Source organism: Emys orbicularis, chromosome 5 (assembly GCF_028017835.1).
Source record: "Emys orbicularis isolate rEmyOrb1 chromosome 5, rEmyOrb1.hap1, whole genome shotgun sequence".
Lineage (NCBI taxonomy): Eukaryota > Metazoa > Chordata > Testudines > Emydidae > Emys > Emys orbicularis.
Window position 1 is genome coordinate 54,525,604 of NC_088687.1, and position 17,558 is coordinate 54,543,161.

The window sequence follows — 17,558 nt, forward strand, 5'->3', positions numbered from 1 at the left end:
CTCTAGGGCTGCGACTGCCAGGGAGAGACCCCTCTCCTTCCCAGCCCCAGCTTGGGGGCTGCCGCGGTGGGGGAGAGAGGGCACATCCATTGCATTAGAAAGGTAAGACTACCGATATTAAAATATGAATTGTGTGCTTTTATTTGTAGAACAAAAAAAACAACAATAATTAACAAGGTTTTTTTTTAAACAATAGTTAGCTAATGGTACAAACAACATTTGGAAAGTGGTCCGCTGTGACCCTCAGCAATTTTCAAGTGGTCCGCAAAAAAAAAAAAGTTTGAGAACCACTGCTGTATTGTATATGCCACCCTGATGCTCTGTTCACTATGGGTCAAATTCAAAGTCTGAATCCTAATCTTCAAAAGATTTCTAAGGCACTGGCACAAGCCATTTAACAGACTGCCTTTATCTTTGGAATCATGACTTCCCACATGAACTACATTCTTCAATAATGACAGCATTATCAGCCATATAAGTAAAACTCCTGAGTTCAGTACAGACATCTTTTCAGCAGCTGGTCCATGAATATGAAATTTGCTCCCAAGAGCTCAGAATGACAAGACAAAATGTAACACAAACTATCTGACTTAAGTTTTCCCCATATCAATAAAAATTAGAAAGTGAACCCCTTCCTGTTCAAAAGGCACAAAAGATAGGAACCAAAGTTTATAGCCTTTTTAGATTTGATTCATGACTCAAATACCACAGTCTTGTATATAATATGTTCTAAATGTTTGAGTAGATAGGACAGATTCATAACATAGCAGAATGGACATGAACAGAGTATTCACAAGAAATATCAGTGAACTGAGTACAAGAGGTTGACTACCTTCAGACCATTTGTCTATCCTTTCTGTTCTGTTAGTCTGTAGGTAAGTTGTATGACGGGGTAGCTGGTAGCAACCCCCATATTTATATTGCCTAATGATTTCCATTATAACACATTTTTGACCTTGGAGAAACAATACTCTCCATTGTTCACAGCAGGTGTTTGAAATGTGTAGGGACAAAGCACTAGAGCTAGCGAGACATGACTTTCACTTGTCCCATGAAAATTCTGCTAGGTTTGACTGAAACTTAAACCATTTAACTTGCCATTTCCTTTCCCTCACTTGCATGCTGTAAATGTTTAACTGAACATGAACATTATAAAGAGCTATGCCCATGCTGCCACAAAAGCAGCAATAGTACACACAGAGCTGGGAATGACCAGAAGCCATCACAGGAACTGTAGCACTTTGGAGAGGGGAACCCATGCTGGGTTTCCCCTCCCAGGGCCACTTCTGATCCAGCACATCCTTACCTTTCGGGGGCACCACAGTGGGCAGGAGCTCCACCAGCTCCCAGTTGAGAAGAGATGGAGCTGGACTGGGCATCCCATAACCACCCCTCTGGACTCAGCATATTGCACCAGCAACCCATCCCTCCTCTCTGGGATAACAGCCTTCTCCTGCTGCCAGCTAACGTAGTTAGTCCTGTAGTTCACATAGTGTAAATCTGTGCTGCTCTACTGAAGGTCTGCCATTTAAACTCTGCTGATGATGCATGATGGGGAATTAATTACACAACAGAGGTTGTTTTTACCCGTTATTAAAACCCTAGGAAATTACATACAAAAAAGCTATGTTAAAAGAATGTTATTTAGGTCACAAAGCCAAACACTCGAAAGCTAGGAAATGCCAGATTTACAGTTATCTATGGAACCTTAATTCTGCCCCATTGTGCATGTGTATTCTGATAGTCTTTTATTACATGATCATTTACTATATTTATTACAAAATCCTTAATTCATTGCACAGGTTGGATGAATAAAGGAGCAGAAGTCAGGTTGCACAAGCAACTGTAATCTGCTATTTCTTCAATTTCTTCAAGTGCTTGAATTTGCACTGTAAGAGAAGGTTGCTCACCTTGTGCAATAACTGATGTTCTTTGAGATGTGTGTCCCTGTGCGTGCTACACTTCAGGTGTCGGTGCATCCTGGCACTGTCAGAGATTTTCGGTAGCCATGTCCGGTTGGAGTGCACGTGCACAGTAGCAGTCTCGCTGTGCCGCTGGTGCCTCATTTACCACACACACGGCCCGACCCCTTCAGTTCCTTCTCTACCATGGAGAATTTAACTCGTACTCTGAAGCAGAGGGGTGGGGGGTGGGTAGTGTAACACCTACAGGGACACATCTCGAAGAACCTCAGTTCCTGCACAAGCTGAGTAAGCTTCTCTTCTTCTTCAAGTGCTGTCCCTGTGGGTGCTCCACTTCAGGTGAATGTAGAGCAGTGCCCTCATGAGGACTGAAGGGGCTTCGGAGTTGAGTTCGTTGCTGAGGTTAGCACAGCGAGGCCTAGTCTTGTGTCTGAGCTTGAATTGAGAGTAATTGCTTAGTGGTTCATGAATGTGTGTTCAGAGGCCCAGGTGGCTGCCCTGCAGATGTCTAGAATGGGAACATTGTGTAAGAATGCTATGGAGGTAAATGAAGCTCTTGTCGAGTGGGTTCTGATGCCCGGGGGGCTTCAGTGTTGTATTCCATATGTGCTATTCACTACACAGCTGGTTATCCATTTAGATAATCTTTGCGTAGATATGGCAGAGCCCTTTGATCATTCTGTTGTTGACACAGAAGTCTAGGTGATTTTTGGAAGGGCTTCATTATGTCCAGATAAAAGTCTAAGGCACGGTGAACATCTAGTGTGTGTAGGACCGCCTCTTGAGCATTAGTGTGTGGTTTTGAATGAAATGTAGATAAGTGAATCAGTTGGTTGAGGTGGAACGTAGACGATATTTTTGGCATAAACTTAGGATGTGTTCTAAGTGTCACTTTATCCTTGAAGAAAATTGTGAAAGGGGAGGGGGTGAGCCATGAGAGCCCCTATCTCGCTGACTCTGTGCACAGATGTAATGTCCACCAGGAATGCCACTTTCATAGATAAGTGAAGTAATGAGCATGTGGCAAAGGGTTCAAATGGGGCTCTGGTTAGACTTCTGAACACCAGATTTAAGTCCTATGTTGGTGTGGGTTCTCAGATGTCCGAGTACAAGTTCTGTATTCCTGCGAGAAATCACGTAGTAATCGGGTGAGCGTATATCGAAGTCCCATCTACCTGCTGATGGAAGGCTGTGATGAACTCTAAACGAGCTCATAGCAAGCCATTAAGAATAATAAGTATTCCAGAATTAGTGGTAGTGGTGCTTGGCTTGCAGATATTTGTTTGTTCTGGCACCACAGGAAGAATCTTTTTCATTTTTGGAGGTAAGTAGTACGCGTGTTGGGTTTCCTACCATTTATTAACACCTGTTTTACTTGTTCTGAGCAGGTTAGTTCATCGTGGTGGATGGCTAACTAACTAGATTTAACTAATGCTAACTATACTAAGTAAAGCAACAAACTGTTAACAAACAAGGGTAAAAACTAAGCTATTTAACTTAATCTAATCTAACTTTAAGGTTTTCAGTGACACCACTAACAGACTCCATCTCAAACCGAGGACAGTTGAAAAGGAACTGAAGGGGTCAGGCCATGCGCATGCTAGATGAGGCACCAGCGGCACCATGAGACTGCTACTGCAAACGTTCACCCCGACCAGACACTGCTACTGATAATCTCCGATCAATGGTGCCGGGATGCACCAACACCTGAAGTGGAGCACCCACAGGGACAGCACTCAGAGAAGAACTTTAACATTACTTTTTTAATGTAATTTTCTAAAGGAAAGAAAGTAGTTTTGTAGTAGTTAGTATCTGTAGGATAGTTGAGAAAACCACACTAAAATAATTGGGTTTCTGCAGAAGCAGTTCTTAATGGAGAAAAAGGCTTTATACGGAAATGCATCAATATTTTCGAGCATACTTAAAATAAGGTAATTAAGAAGCAAGCTGCTTAAAGTAAAAAACCTGAAGTCAAATGTGATCAGAGCCATATATTCATGATTCAGATACATAGTAATAAATATGGTATAAAAGCCTAGACAGATTGTTCTACGGATCTCTGAACCTTTTAATGAAGAATACAATATTTTGTTATTATATTTCATTACTACCTGATAGTTAGGATTATCTATCATTGGTGGTTTCCATTTTCCTTTATAGTTTGGATTGGTCATCATGGGACGCACCCACTCTCCACAGCCAGGTGCAGTCTCACATTTTGGATTAGGGATCTGTGAGGCTTCCCATTCACCATCCATTTCTTCATCCCTGTGGAAGGGATTACAAACAATTGAGCGTTATAAGAATTCCATTCATATGTTCATTTTAACTCCCATATCTAATCTACACTCAGGGCCTGTATATGTTCTGAAATTCTGCAGCCTCAGAATTTTGCCCACCCGTTGCCTACAGAACTGTATTCCACAATGTAAGCTCTTTAAAAACATTTTTTCCTAACCTTCATGGTTGTGCAGATAGTCTTGAAAACATGAAATATGAAAAACATCAACAGAGTTGTATTCCTGTATCTGCAGACAGCCTGAAACATGCTTAAAGAGGTGTGGACTGCCCCATTCAACATAATGCATCAAGCTAAAGATGACAATTTAAAATGTCAGCACTGTTAAGTATTTCAATGCTTATTTTAACAAACATCCACAACTATATGTGCTTATTTTACAATCCTGAACTGCTTCCCTGGTACCAAAAGCCCCAGATGTCTCTTACTACACCTAGCAGCTACAGCTTCCCCTGTGGCAACTTTTACAATGCACTGTCAATACAAAATTCTTCAGAACAATGAAAACTAACACTGAGGACAGCATAAAATAATTTAATACCCACAATTAACAACGAAGGGTCTACTGTGTGGATTACATTGTCCATTTTCATATTTTATTCCAAATATAAAAATGTATCTGAAGATGCCTCAGAATTTCCAGTCTGCTGCATCAAAGCACAGCAGACTCTAGTGACCAAAGAGCAGAATTTTGTCCAATTTACCACAGAGTAAATGAGACCTCGTCTACAATACCTCTGCAAAAAGATCTGCTCTTACTGAGTACAAGCTCTTACCAATCCTCTGGTTTTTCTGCATTGGGATCTGGGATGTATTGTAGTTCATCATCAAGCCAGCCCTCAGGCTTAACAGCATCAGGATCTTCTATTTTGGAAGGCTCATCTTCATCCCTTTAATTACAAACTGATATTACCAGAAAAAAATATAGCAGTCTGGTTCAAAATGGCAAAGTTCTAGTCAAAGGAACATAACTGACACGAAAGAGATGATGTTCAAAGGCACAGAAGGGTGTTAGGCACCCAGCTCATGAGAGCGGGGCACCCAGCTCCATTTGTGCCTTTGAAAATATGCAAAATCAAGTTAAGTAGTTTCAGGTAAAATATCTGCTCCCAAATTACCACTGCCAACTTGTGGTTTACAGTGACATACCTATTTTAAAAATGGTTTTCTTTTCCTTGTTGCTATGTGAAAGCACCAGTCATGGAAAACGAACTATACAATAGTATCACAGAATATCAGGGTTGGAAGGGACCTCAGGAGGTCATCTAGTCCAACCCCCGGCTCAAAGCAGGACCAATCCCCAACTAAATCATCCCAGCCAAGCCTTTGCCAAGCCTGACCTTAAAAACCTCTAAGGAAGGAGATTCCACCACCTCTCTAGGTAACCCATTCCAGTGCTTCACCACCCTCCTAGTGAAAAAGTTTTTCCTAATATCCAACCTAAACCTCCCCCAGTGTAACTTGAGACCATTACTCCTTGTTCTGTCATCTGGTACCACTGAGAACAGTCTAGATCCATCCTCTTTGGAACCCCTTTTCAGGTAGCTGAAAGCAGCTATCAAATCTCCCCTCATTCTTCTCTTCTGCAAACTAAATAATTCCAGTTCCCTCAGCCTCTCCTCATAAGTTATGTGCTCCAGCCCCCTAAACATTTTTGTTGCCCTCCGCTGGGCTCTTTCCAATTTTTCCACATCCTTTTTGTAGTGTGGGGCCCAAAACTGGACACAGTACTCCAGATCAGGCCTCACCAATACCGAATAGAGGGGAAATGATCACGTCCCTCGATCTGCTGGCAATGCTCCTACTTATACAGCCCAAATTGCTGTTAGCCTTCTTGGCAACAAGGGCACACTGTTGACTCATATCCAGCTTCTCATTCACTGTAACCCATAGGTCCTTTTCTGCAGAACTGCTGCCTAGCCACTTGGTCCCTAGTCTGTAGCAGTGCATGGGATTCTTCCGTCCTAAGTGCAGGACTCTGCACTTGTCCTTGTTGAACCTCATCAGATTTATTTTGGCCCAATCCTCTAATTTGTTTAGGTCCCTCTGTATTCTATCCCTACCCTTCAGTTTAGTGTCACTCTTCCCAGTTTAGTGTCATCTGCAAACTTGCTGAGGGTGCAATCCACGCTACCCTCCAGGTCATTAATGAAGATACTGAACAAAACCGGCCCCAGGACCGACTCTTGGGGCACTCCGGTTGATACCGGCTGCCAACTAGACATGGAGCCATTGATCACTACCCGTTGAGCCCGACGATCTAGCAAGCTTTCTATCCACCTTATAGTCCATTCATCCAGTCCATACTTCTTTAACTTGCTGGCAAGAATACAGTGGGAGACCGTACCAAAAGCTTTGCTAAAGTCAAGAAATAACATGTCCACTGCTTTCCCCTCATCCACAGAGCCAGTAGAAAGAGGGAAATGAACTATACAAAAGTGCTGTCAGATGCCTAAAGTAAAATTGAAAAAAAATGTTCTTCCTAATCTTTCATTTATTGTACCTATAGGTGTTACCTGCAACAATAGTGGGTACAATTTCTTCAGAGACAAATGTGATTTTTAAGTTACTAGTGCCACAAGTACTCCTGTTCTTTTTGCAGTGTCCCTTTAACTCATGGCACATATGGATTCAAATACTACTCCTATTTCCAGCAGAAGAATATAGACTAACTGTCAACACCATAAAATTAGAAGTCAAGCCACCAAAATGAATAGCTTGCATACTATATAGTCTGTATAAATAAAATATATTTTCTCACCAATCATCTGGTTTGACAGCATTAGGGTCAGGGATCTTTGCTCTCTCATCCCAGTCATCTGGCTTCTTATCATTGGGATCTTCTATTTCTTTTGGAGGGTTCACAGGAGGAACCATATCTTCCAGAAGATTTCCTTTGCTGACAACTGATTGGTCAATTAACATTTCAAATGTGTCATCTGGTTTCAGCACTACATTGCAAGAAAATAAATGTATTTTTAAAATTGTGAAATAAAGGAACTATGCATTTTAATCTTCTACTTAAAATGCACATGTGCATGCAGACACACAGATTCATATGTAATAAACAAATACGCAAGGTTAAGTTTGCTTTCCTGAAAGACTTTGGAAAAAAATTAAATATTTTTGTCATTAAGGAACATTTTTTTTTTTTTACCACTTATGCATAATAACCCCACAAGTTTCCCACTCAGCAGGCATCTTAGGATTTCCATTTCTTTGTTTTACGAACCAGGCAACTTATATTCAATTTGTACCATGGACTTAAGTCAAAATACTGCATTAATGAAGTGCAAGGTAGACAAAGCACTGTATCAATTCTGGCCTTTCACCAAAAGCATGCCACTTTTCTGTTCTGCAAGATTTATATTACAATTGCATGAAAAAAAAACTATGTTAAAAGAATATTAAGGTTGCAAAGTCAAGCCCTCAAAAATTAGGAAATGCCAGAATGAAGGGTGTCTGTGCAACCTTAATTTGGTCCTATTTTGTGTATGAATTATGATAATGTCTTTAATAACATGATCATGTACTATTTTTTTTGACAGGTCCTATCTCATTCAGTGCACAGAATGAATGGTGCTCACGTGATGAACAGCTATTCGATATTTTGTTTTCTCTTCGTTGTTCAATGTGTGGCCCCATGCCTTATTTACTGCATACGGTTCAAACCTTCGAATAAAAAATTCTTTATTTCCTCATGGGCTTTTCTATGCACTCATCACAATTGTACCTGAGCACTTCACAAATATGAATACATTTATTTTCACCACACTTCTATGAGATGAGGGGCATTATTATCCCCATTTTACAGTTGGGAAACAGACGCAGCAATTAAGATAAAAAGTATTCTTGATTTTTCAGAGTACTTAGCACTATATAGCACTCTGTACATTGAAAGACCGGTTCCACTGACTTTGTTGCAGAAGTGAATGCTCACCGCTTCTGCAAATCAGGTCCCAGGATCTCAAGTCAGGCACCCAGAAATTGAAAAGAACACAATTACTGACCACTTGTGGAAAGTTTAAATGACTTGATTAGCATCACATAGGAACTCTATGGCAGAGGCAGGAGGAGAATTCACTTCTCTAGGGCAGCATTCAACTGTCTTAACCATGAGGTTATCCTTTCCCTTCCTGCAATTACCTGCCTCATTCACTAAACACCTTCCAACTTCAGCAACAAATGAAGCAGAAGTCCAATACACAACAGCTTCTATTTACTACATATCTCTGATTCAACCTCAGAGCAGGTCCATCCTGTGCACTGAATGAAGTAGGAGTCCTCTGGAAAAAAAAAAAAAGTGTTCCTGAATGAAAGATTGCTTCATCATGCATAAGGCGGGGCAAATTAACGTCGCACAGGAAGCCTTAATTCTGGCATTTCCTAATGAGAGTGCTTGAATTTGAAGCCTTAATGATGTTCTTTTAACAGATTTGTGTATGTGATTTCATATGTTTTAAAGACAGTAAACTGGAAAAACAAATTCCATCATGCATCATCATTCTGACACCAATATGGGTCATCAGCAGGGTTGGAACCTTTAGATCCATCACAAAGACTTTTGCCACTTGAGCTAATGGAGTAACTGATAGCAATAGCAGTTTGTCATTCTCTGCATAGACCAGCACTAGAGGGGGATAGGATACTTTGCTAGCCGAGTGCACAGATATTTGCGGACAGCAGAGGAGTGACAAGAACGAGATTCAGGAATTTTTGTTTCCAAATTACGGAGAGAAGGGTTCTCTAGCAGGCACAGACTCTGACCATTCCCCCCCAAGCTTGACTCCTGTTGCCCCCTTCTTTCCAACTTGTCTGAGATGCATTTTCCCAGCATCTAGCAGTATCACTTCCAATATTTTCCCATTTATCAAAGATCATAGAATTGGAGGTAGACGGGACATATTAGGTAAAAAAGGAAATCTCATGTTACACACAGTAACCCAAAATTAGTGTCAAATTTAGGAGTGATTATGTTAATTTAAAACATTCAGTTGTTACAGACTTATCAGAAGTACTTGATTTATTTTTAAAGTAGTAGTTTTAGGTAAACCAAACAGCCATTAACTGTGTCAAGGATTCCATCTCCATAATCAGAAAGATGTTTCAAATCTCATCTTTTGGAACACTGGGGGAAAAGACAAAATAAGCCCTTGTTGCTGCCACCTTTAATCTAGTTCTCTAAATTAATCTATGGCCCCAAAGACTGAACTATTTCAATGTGCTCTGCATGGCAGGGCACTTCCCTTTTGATCAGTCTGGAAAGAAACCAGTGCAGAATGCAGCAGCCTGCCTATTTGGCAGTACATACCTCTGGTGCCCCATGATCTGTATTGGCTACTTTTTCCAAACTGAATTTAAAGTGATGGTTTTCATCTGTAAAGCCCAAATGGGTTGAGATCTTGCTATTGGAGAAACTATCTCTCTGCATGCCGCACTGCTGCAGTTGTGATCAGCATAGATACTAGAGCTGGCTCCTTCTTTTAAAAGAAGTGACTGGTAATAGAATGTTCTTCAGTTGTGGAACAAGCTTCCTTATTTTCGTCTGAAATAGCCCCAATCTATTTGCTTTCAGGGAATGCTGCAAGTCATTGATTTATGCACACTTCTGGAGAGGTGGACTTTTGAGAGAAATCAGTTTTGTGGAGGAGGGGAATTTGGTGTTCTGCAGGTGATCTAATTTTGTTTTCATAATTTATGACAGGGCACCTGGAGCCTGGGGTAGAGGCCTCTTTTTCCTATAAATCTAACAACAAATGATTATTTACACTAGTTGCAGTAGTCAAGGATGAAGTAATGATAGTGTACTACATCGTTGCTTACTGCAACAAGTGTAAATAATAGCGTACTTTAATAGTGTGCTAATGGTTGGATATGGCCAATTTTTATTTTTTCCCCCTCAAGTGAATCTTAAGCAACAGAATTTCAAAGCCATTTATTTAAGATACACACCATACACAAATATCTACAACAATGAACAAAACTATACAGGCAGAAAACAGGCTCATTTGTAAGTCTTCAGTGAATGGGGACCTTGTTTTCTAACCTTTCCTTTTTAAGTGCAACGTTAAGAATTAAATTAAAGGATACCCAGAGTATACAGATGTGTCCTCTTGTCCGAATAGAATTTTTTTAGGTCTACATCAGGACGCTTAGCATGTTTTTCCTCATAATCTCCAGTTTTAGGATTCTTATGTCTGAAGATAAAATGCAGTTTGTAATCTTCTCCACATTTATCTGGTCCAAACATAATTGTGTAAGGTGTTTTGTCAAAAAAGTATTCCTATAGAAGCAAGAGAGTTTAGTATTGGTTATGCAGTACATTTAATGAAGTCAACCTGTGTACCTCTACTCCTTGATGCTGGAGGCGTTCAGCCTGCTTATAATCCTATTGTGATATATTTCATGCAACGAAATGTCAGTTCCAGCATCCAAGGGTTATAGGCTCAGTCCTGCAAGATGTTCAGCACTTCTTGAGAGATGCTGAGTTTCCACCAAACTGACCATGCATAAAAGATTCTCAGCACCTCACAAGGAGTCATTCAACTCCTCACAGGATCAGTCCCTAAAGGTGGAAGAATAACTTCTGTGGATACTATATTAAAATGCTCACCATAAAAATAAAACAGCAGCTGTACTTATTTCTACAAGTATTGTGCCCTGTAGAAAAACTGAATGGAAATAGTTGACGTGCAATTTAATTATTAATATGGTAAAAAAAAAATCAGATAGTATGTCACCATCTACTACTTTTCTTTATTACTGTCCTGCTGCTCCACATTTGTGAGTAGTTGATACTAAACACCAAAACAAAACAAAAAAACAGATTTATTATTTTCCTTCATAGGGCACCTCCATACTACCTTATGTTGTCAAGATCTTTCAATATTTCAATTGTTTATGGGAATTTTTATATTTGGAAAATGTAGCAATAGTTAAAGTTTTTAAGTTCCTTTTTCAGCCACTTATAATTTCTAGAAAATTTATTTACGAAAGATAAGTTTGACAGTCTGGTCTCTGTCAGGAGGTGACTTTCTGTAAGTGAACAAACACCCCTGTTTTTGAGGGTGAAATGAAAAATACACAATTTAGATTTGCTGAAGTTATAACAGTTTAAAAATCATACTTTGTGAACATGACGGCATTTTCCAGTATTGATGGGGAGAGCAAATTATTTCCTGACTGTTCTAACAACAACAGGCATGCCTGTATAATACAGCTATGTGAAATTGTGCTAAAAAATTTGGGAGACCCTATGTCTTTCAATATGTCTTTCAAGAGTTCACTGAATCTGACAGGGCTCCAAAGGAGCCATTGCCCAGTGCATTAAAAATAATCTTTCCAGTAGGCCACTTCAGTCATGTCACAATTCTCACACACTAAGTCCCTCCATTGTATCAAACACAAACTTCTGGTTCTTATTTTCAAGGACCATCATAATTTAGCTCGTCCCTACTTTGTCAATCTCTAACTTATCTAACTACTTTGTGATCTTCCCACTCCCTTTGTTCCACCAATAATGGCAGCCTCTATCACTTGCTTTTGTACTTCTCCCACAGCACCTTTGCACCTTCTTCTAGGATACCAGTTACGTGTGGGACATATCCCCAAATCCATTCATATAGCTACCACCCTGTCCTCCCTCAACTCCTGTAAAATCCATCTCTACAATGACTTCCAGGGGAAAACTGTCTAACAGCTAGTGATTCGTTAATCTCTTATTCAATTTTCTTGTTTAAAAGAAACAGCTATAATGGTGCTTACAAGCTATTCTCTTCCCCTACCTCCCCTCCACTGTGTTTACACCTGCTTGTCATGTCACATCGCTCTTCATACTAATCTCTTTGGGGGAGGCAGGGACTTCCTTAATTCATGTTTCTCCAACACCTAGCACTATAGGACCCCAAACCTGACTGAAGACTCTGGGTGTTACTGCAATGTCAAGTAACAACTAGCAGCGCCCGCCAAAATGCAGCAAAGGGATTCCATCTTGAACCTCTGACATTTTACAACTGGTTCAACACACTTCACACCTAGTAATTTCTTCAGGCTTCCATATCTCTTATGGACTGTAAAACACCTTGAACAAACCCCCTACCCAATTTGCACTGGAGAGACTGGGGCAATGAACTAATATTTAGCAGAGAAGAGTTACAGCTAATTGTCCATCCTCTGTTCTGGTGAATTTGAGCAGGGGAAAAGGGGAGGGAGGGAAGAAAAAAGGAATTTGATGAAGCAGGCATTTTGTTCTACAGAGACCCATGACTCAGATCCAGCCCAGTCCTGAAGGGAGAAGATAGAGTTGCCGGGGTAACCCAGACTGATCTTTGGGTTGGCTCGCCATATAGTTTCCTGTAATTTTACAGAACTCGATGGGATTGAGACTGGGGAAACACCATAAAGGAGCAACCACAGACTGGAGGCCAAATGTCTTCGGGGGTATACAACATCATTGAACCAAAGACAGTGTGTGAGCCTAACAGCTACAGTAATTGTACAGATTTTTTTCATCTTTCTTATTTGAAGTTGTGTATGTGCTCAGTAATGTGGATGCTAAAATAACTGGTTGTGTAGTACAATTAAATGTTTTATTTGTCTATATAATAGCCAGGGATTGGGTAAAGCCTACATGAAAGCAAAAAATCTCTGATTGTCAGAAGTCCCTATCCCTGTATTGATTTTGTAAGGTATTGTATATCTATATTTATCTACATTTTTGAGGAGCAGTGGGGGGCGCGGGGGGGTTAAACCCTGGGTTATATTCTTCATTTTAAAGGAAAAAGTAACAAATCTCTAGTTAGTCATGTTCATCTAGCTAGAGTGCATTCAAACTGCTGTGCTGTAATGGTCTATTTTGGAGTGTTATTCATAAAAAGGAATTTGAAATTCTCAATTGTGTGTGCGTGTAACTGTCTTATGGTAAAGACTGGTACTGGATTCCTAAGAAGAGAAAGAAAGTGAATCCTATTATAATTTCCACTTTTAGTATTTGGAAAAGTTCCTATAGAAAATGCAGCTGTAGCCCTTGCAAGGATGGGAACTCATGGTCTGCGCAAATACTTTAAGTCAGAGAGAGGAACTCTGTAGCACAGAATTGGTAAGTAAATTGACGTACCTCTCCTCCCATAGGTTACATGAGTCCAAAGTTGATTCTAGTTCAACTTCCCTAGGATCTCACCCTCATAGGAAGGAAAAACAGTCAGAACTAACTCCTGTGTGATAAGCTATACAAACCCTGTTCCCTTTTTGTTTATGGGGACTTTGGATGAGGTAGGCCACAGTGACTAAAGGCAGGGAAAACCTTTTTTTTGTGTGTTTTGCCCTTAACGAGATGGGGTCATGCTAGATTCTCTATCTGGTGATTAAAAATAAAAACTGATTTCTGGTCATAATGTACTCTCCTGCTGATGTACAGACTGGTGTTTCCTATGTATGTGTGTTCACTTAAAACTGCCTGCTTCTATGGGAGGAAAACAAAATAGCAGAGGACCAGGTGGAAAGGGAGATCTAATTCTCAAACTTTGGTATTGTCCTCAATTCCACAATCAAACAATTTTGGGTCTCTGTAAGGGTCTACCAAAAAAGTTTAAGTTTTGGGGCATGAACATGTCTTCTAAACTAATTTAGGGTCATGTTTTGATGGTTTAAAAGATCTCAGAATAATCTTTCTTTGTACCCTTAACTTGAGTAATAACCCTCATAGATCCAAACTACATGGATATCAATCTTATTAAGAGCTACAAGAATGATCCTAGGTCTGAAAACTATCCCTTACAGTGAGAGACTTAAGAAGCTCAATCTATTTATCAAAGAGAAGGTTAAGAAGTGACTTGATCACAGTCTTCAAGTATCTACAAGAGGAAGAGATTTCCAAGAGCAGATAGTCCTTTAAGATAGCAGGGGGGGGGAAAGGCACCAATCCATTGGGTAGAAGCTGGAATCTAAACAAATTTACACTATAAATATGTTATAAATTAATGTTAAAAAATTGTGTGAATTAGCAATTGAAACTTACCTAATGACATGGTAGATTCTCCATCACTTGAAGTCTCTAAATCAAGACTGGATATCTTTTTAAATGGTATGCTATAGCTCAAACAGAAGTTATGGCTTGATGCAGAAATTACTGGTTGAGGTTCTATGGCCTGTATTATTGAAGGAGATCTGACTAGCTGATCATAACTGTCCCCTCTGCCCTTAACATCTATGAATTGTCATTTTATTTAGAATTTCAGAAAGAACAGTTGACATCACTTGAGTTCTGCACGTGGACTAGTGGTAGTATATGGCTTACATTGTATAACATCATGCCCTTCATCCTAGATATTCACAATTCCAATAGAAAATGTAACAAATCAGAATGAATGAATGGTGTGTTCTTGGGTGATTCAGACCTTTATAGGGTTTGTTTTTTTAAAAACCACTTTTTTATAGTAGGCTAAAATTTTTGCTTTAAAAATAATGGAAATTAATTATAGTTAAAATATTTCTTGTATTCAACATATAACATGCTAGTAAGCATAATTGGCTAACAAACTCTGAAGGCTTTATGTATATATGAGATTTTATACAAACTATTCAGATTAGAAAAAAATACAAATTTCTATTTCAGACTTTTCATTAATCTAAGTAAATTTTGGGCCTGATTCCCCCATTTGCTGAGCATTTGGGATACTCACGAATGAACAATCATACCCTTAGTCACATTCCATAAGCCTACGATCACATTCCCCTAAACGGAAGAATAATTATCAAATGTTACATAAAGGACATACCAAATCCAAATCATCAGAACTGGACAGAAGTTTAACGTATGCACCGCCACAATCAATGCCATCTTGAAAATTCACTTCATACCTGTATAAAAGGGAATCAAAGAGCATATTGCTGATACCCTGGAATAATTAAAGCTCACTTTGATCTACAATTTAACTTTGAATCCATGTCCAAGATTGTGTATAAACATATGTATTTTCATATAAATCACTACTCCCAAAACATTTTTACAAAATTGCCTGAAATATTTTATTGCTATTGCAATGTAAGGCAACAGTGATGCAAAATGTAATAGTGTCAATCTAAAAAAATGTTACAGTTCAACACAGTAGCAATCTCTACTAAGAAAAGTTTCTGGGCAGCATTTGCAGATGTACAGAGGCCACTCACTACTTCACTTTGACCGAGTTGCATGGGGAAGTTTTGTACTATGTTTGTGCCTACCTACATCATGGTCTAGATTTAAACTAGAGCAGCCATCTCATAGTTTCTTCTGAATTACTTGTAAGTCAATTTCCACTGACTTAAAATTTTGAAAAATGTATTTAGACATTATATTCATAGCCACCTGAAATTCTCACAAGTTCCATGTAATTTGGAAGCTCAGTTGCAGAGACACTGTCATTTAAATGTCAGTCTTTTACATCCATTTTATGAGATCTTAAATTCCTGACTAAGTATTCAGACAAAAGGTTTAAAACATCATTTCATCTATTTTTAACATATGAGCACTAAAATATAACTTTAGTTTGGGTTTGAAAACCTTAAACGATAAAACATTACATTTATAATAATTTATTTGTATATTAACACCTTCATATTTGTGGTTTTGGTACATTTGTGCAAGGCAATTGATGTTGGAATGGAAATCAGAATCATACAAAAACATATTTTTTCATGATATTTCAAAGTTAGAAGAGTAATTAAGTACAAATTTGAAGAGCAACTTACTGAACAATCAAAGGCTTAGTATCAAAAATAAATGGCTTTGTTAACATAGCTGATATTGCATGATGTCTTGCTATTGACTTTAAAACTAATCCTCTGTCTCCAGGCACTGTGTTTTCTTTAAGCTCTTCTACTTCCCATCTTCCTAAAATAAAAAAACACAAGTTTTGAAAAACAGCAAGATGAAGGCAAGAAATTACTGCTGTCTTTAAAAGAAATTAAGAGACCTACTAGGAGCTAGCAGACAGTTACCTTAGCTATGTTATTATTTATAATGTGGTTTTAAAAAAAAAAATCACACAGAGAAAATAATTAGTGCCTGCATTTGAGATTTCCTGATACCAATTGCTATTGCAGATACTCAGTGTTACTGCACAAGCAATTACTAGGAGCAATTCCTGACACTCAATGCCAAAGTTAGCAGTTAGATAACTATAGAGTAAAACAAGTATCCATTTTATTACTAATGATACAACTCGATTTTTTTTTTAAGCAGCAGTATAAACTTGGAATAATTTCCCCCTAAATTTGACTGCTCCAGATCACAGGTGACAAGATAAATGATCATGTTACACATGCATGATTCACATTTTTCTAACAGCTCACTGAAAAATTAAGGTATCTTTTTTCAGGAAATAGAGCCCATTAGAAAACTACTTCCACAAGTCAGTAGTACAGAGCAATACCAGAACAGCTTTTCTTAACGTGTACATTTTTAAAATTGCTGTCAAAAACAGTTCCATAACTACAGAAAAGGATATAAAGAAAATAATGACAACTTAGTTATACCGATAAAACAATTTCCTGATGAAAAACCACTAAAGGAAACCAAAGCATGAGAAACATTACATAGTCTCACAAAAATCCAATCACAAAAGAGGATACTGAACAAGAAACCATGCACATTTTTATCATACAATTATTCTCTTCAGTCAACTAAATCAATAAGGATGTAAACCCTCAAATTTGAAGCATTGTTTTGCACAAATGTGCATTCTCACCAACTTCCAATTAATTGCAATATTACACACATGCAAGACAAGAGTACAATTCTGATCTGTCACATTATTCAAGTTTTTATTAATGCTGTTATCATGAATACTTAAATACAGCGTCCAAATTACTATTCACATTTTGAGAACTCTGCTACAAAATCTATTTCAGCCTTACAAGCAGTAGATGAAGATTCAAGAGATGCATTCAGAAGTTCTTGTTTATAAACAACAATATTTTGGGCCTGTGCAGATCTACAAACACCAATAAAAAAAAATGACCTCCACAAGTTGTCGTTTTTTTAAACTAGGTCAGCACCCTTTCTTGCTGTTTTATGATTTATAAAATCCTGAAATTAAAAATTCTTTAACCTTATAATTTTGCTTCTTTTAATCTCACAGGATCCTAATCTTTTTAGTGCGAGATTGAAAGCATTCTTTCACTCTCATATTTAAGGCTGTTTTGTTGTCCTACCCTTAAGGGCAATAGTAGCAAGATAGAATGCAAGCCAGCTCCCCTATTAGTCACTGAATGACACTTCTTGAGTTTAAATGTTGCTCTCCTAATCTTCCAATCAGTTTCAACTGCACGGGAGGCAAAAAGAGAAGCCTATCCAAATA

The 17,558-nt window shown here is 38.6% G+C and overlaps 1 protein-coding gene across 1 annotated transcript in view; it reads right to left on the minus strand.

Annotated features, from left to right (window-relative positions):
• Positions 1 to 17,558, minus strand: part of CLGN (calmegin) — a 61,635-nt gene that overhangs the window by 16,152 nt on the left and 27,925 nt on the right. The window contains exons 5-10 of the mRNA XM_065405143.1: positions 15,949 to 16,090; positions 14,997 to 15,078; positions 10,312 to 10,504; positions 6,983 to 7,172; positions 4,998 to 5,111; positions 4,034 to 4,190 (exon numbers count right to left, since the gene is read on the minus strand). Of these exons, the coding sequence (XP_065261215.1) occupies positions 4,034 to 4,190; positions 4,998 to 5,111; positions 6,983 to 7,172; positions 10,312 to 10,504; positions 14,997 to 15,078; positions 15,949 to 16,090 (878 nt within the window). The remainder of the gene's footprint in view (positions 1 to 4,033; positions 4,191 to 4,997; positions 5,112 to 6,982; positions 7,173 to 10,311; positions 10,505 to 14,996; positions 15,079 to 15,948; positions 16,091 to 17,558) is intronic.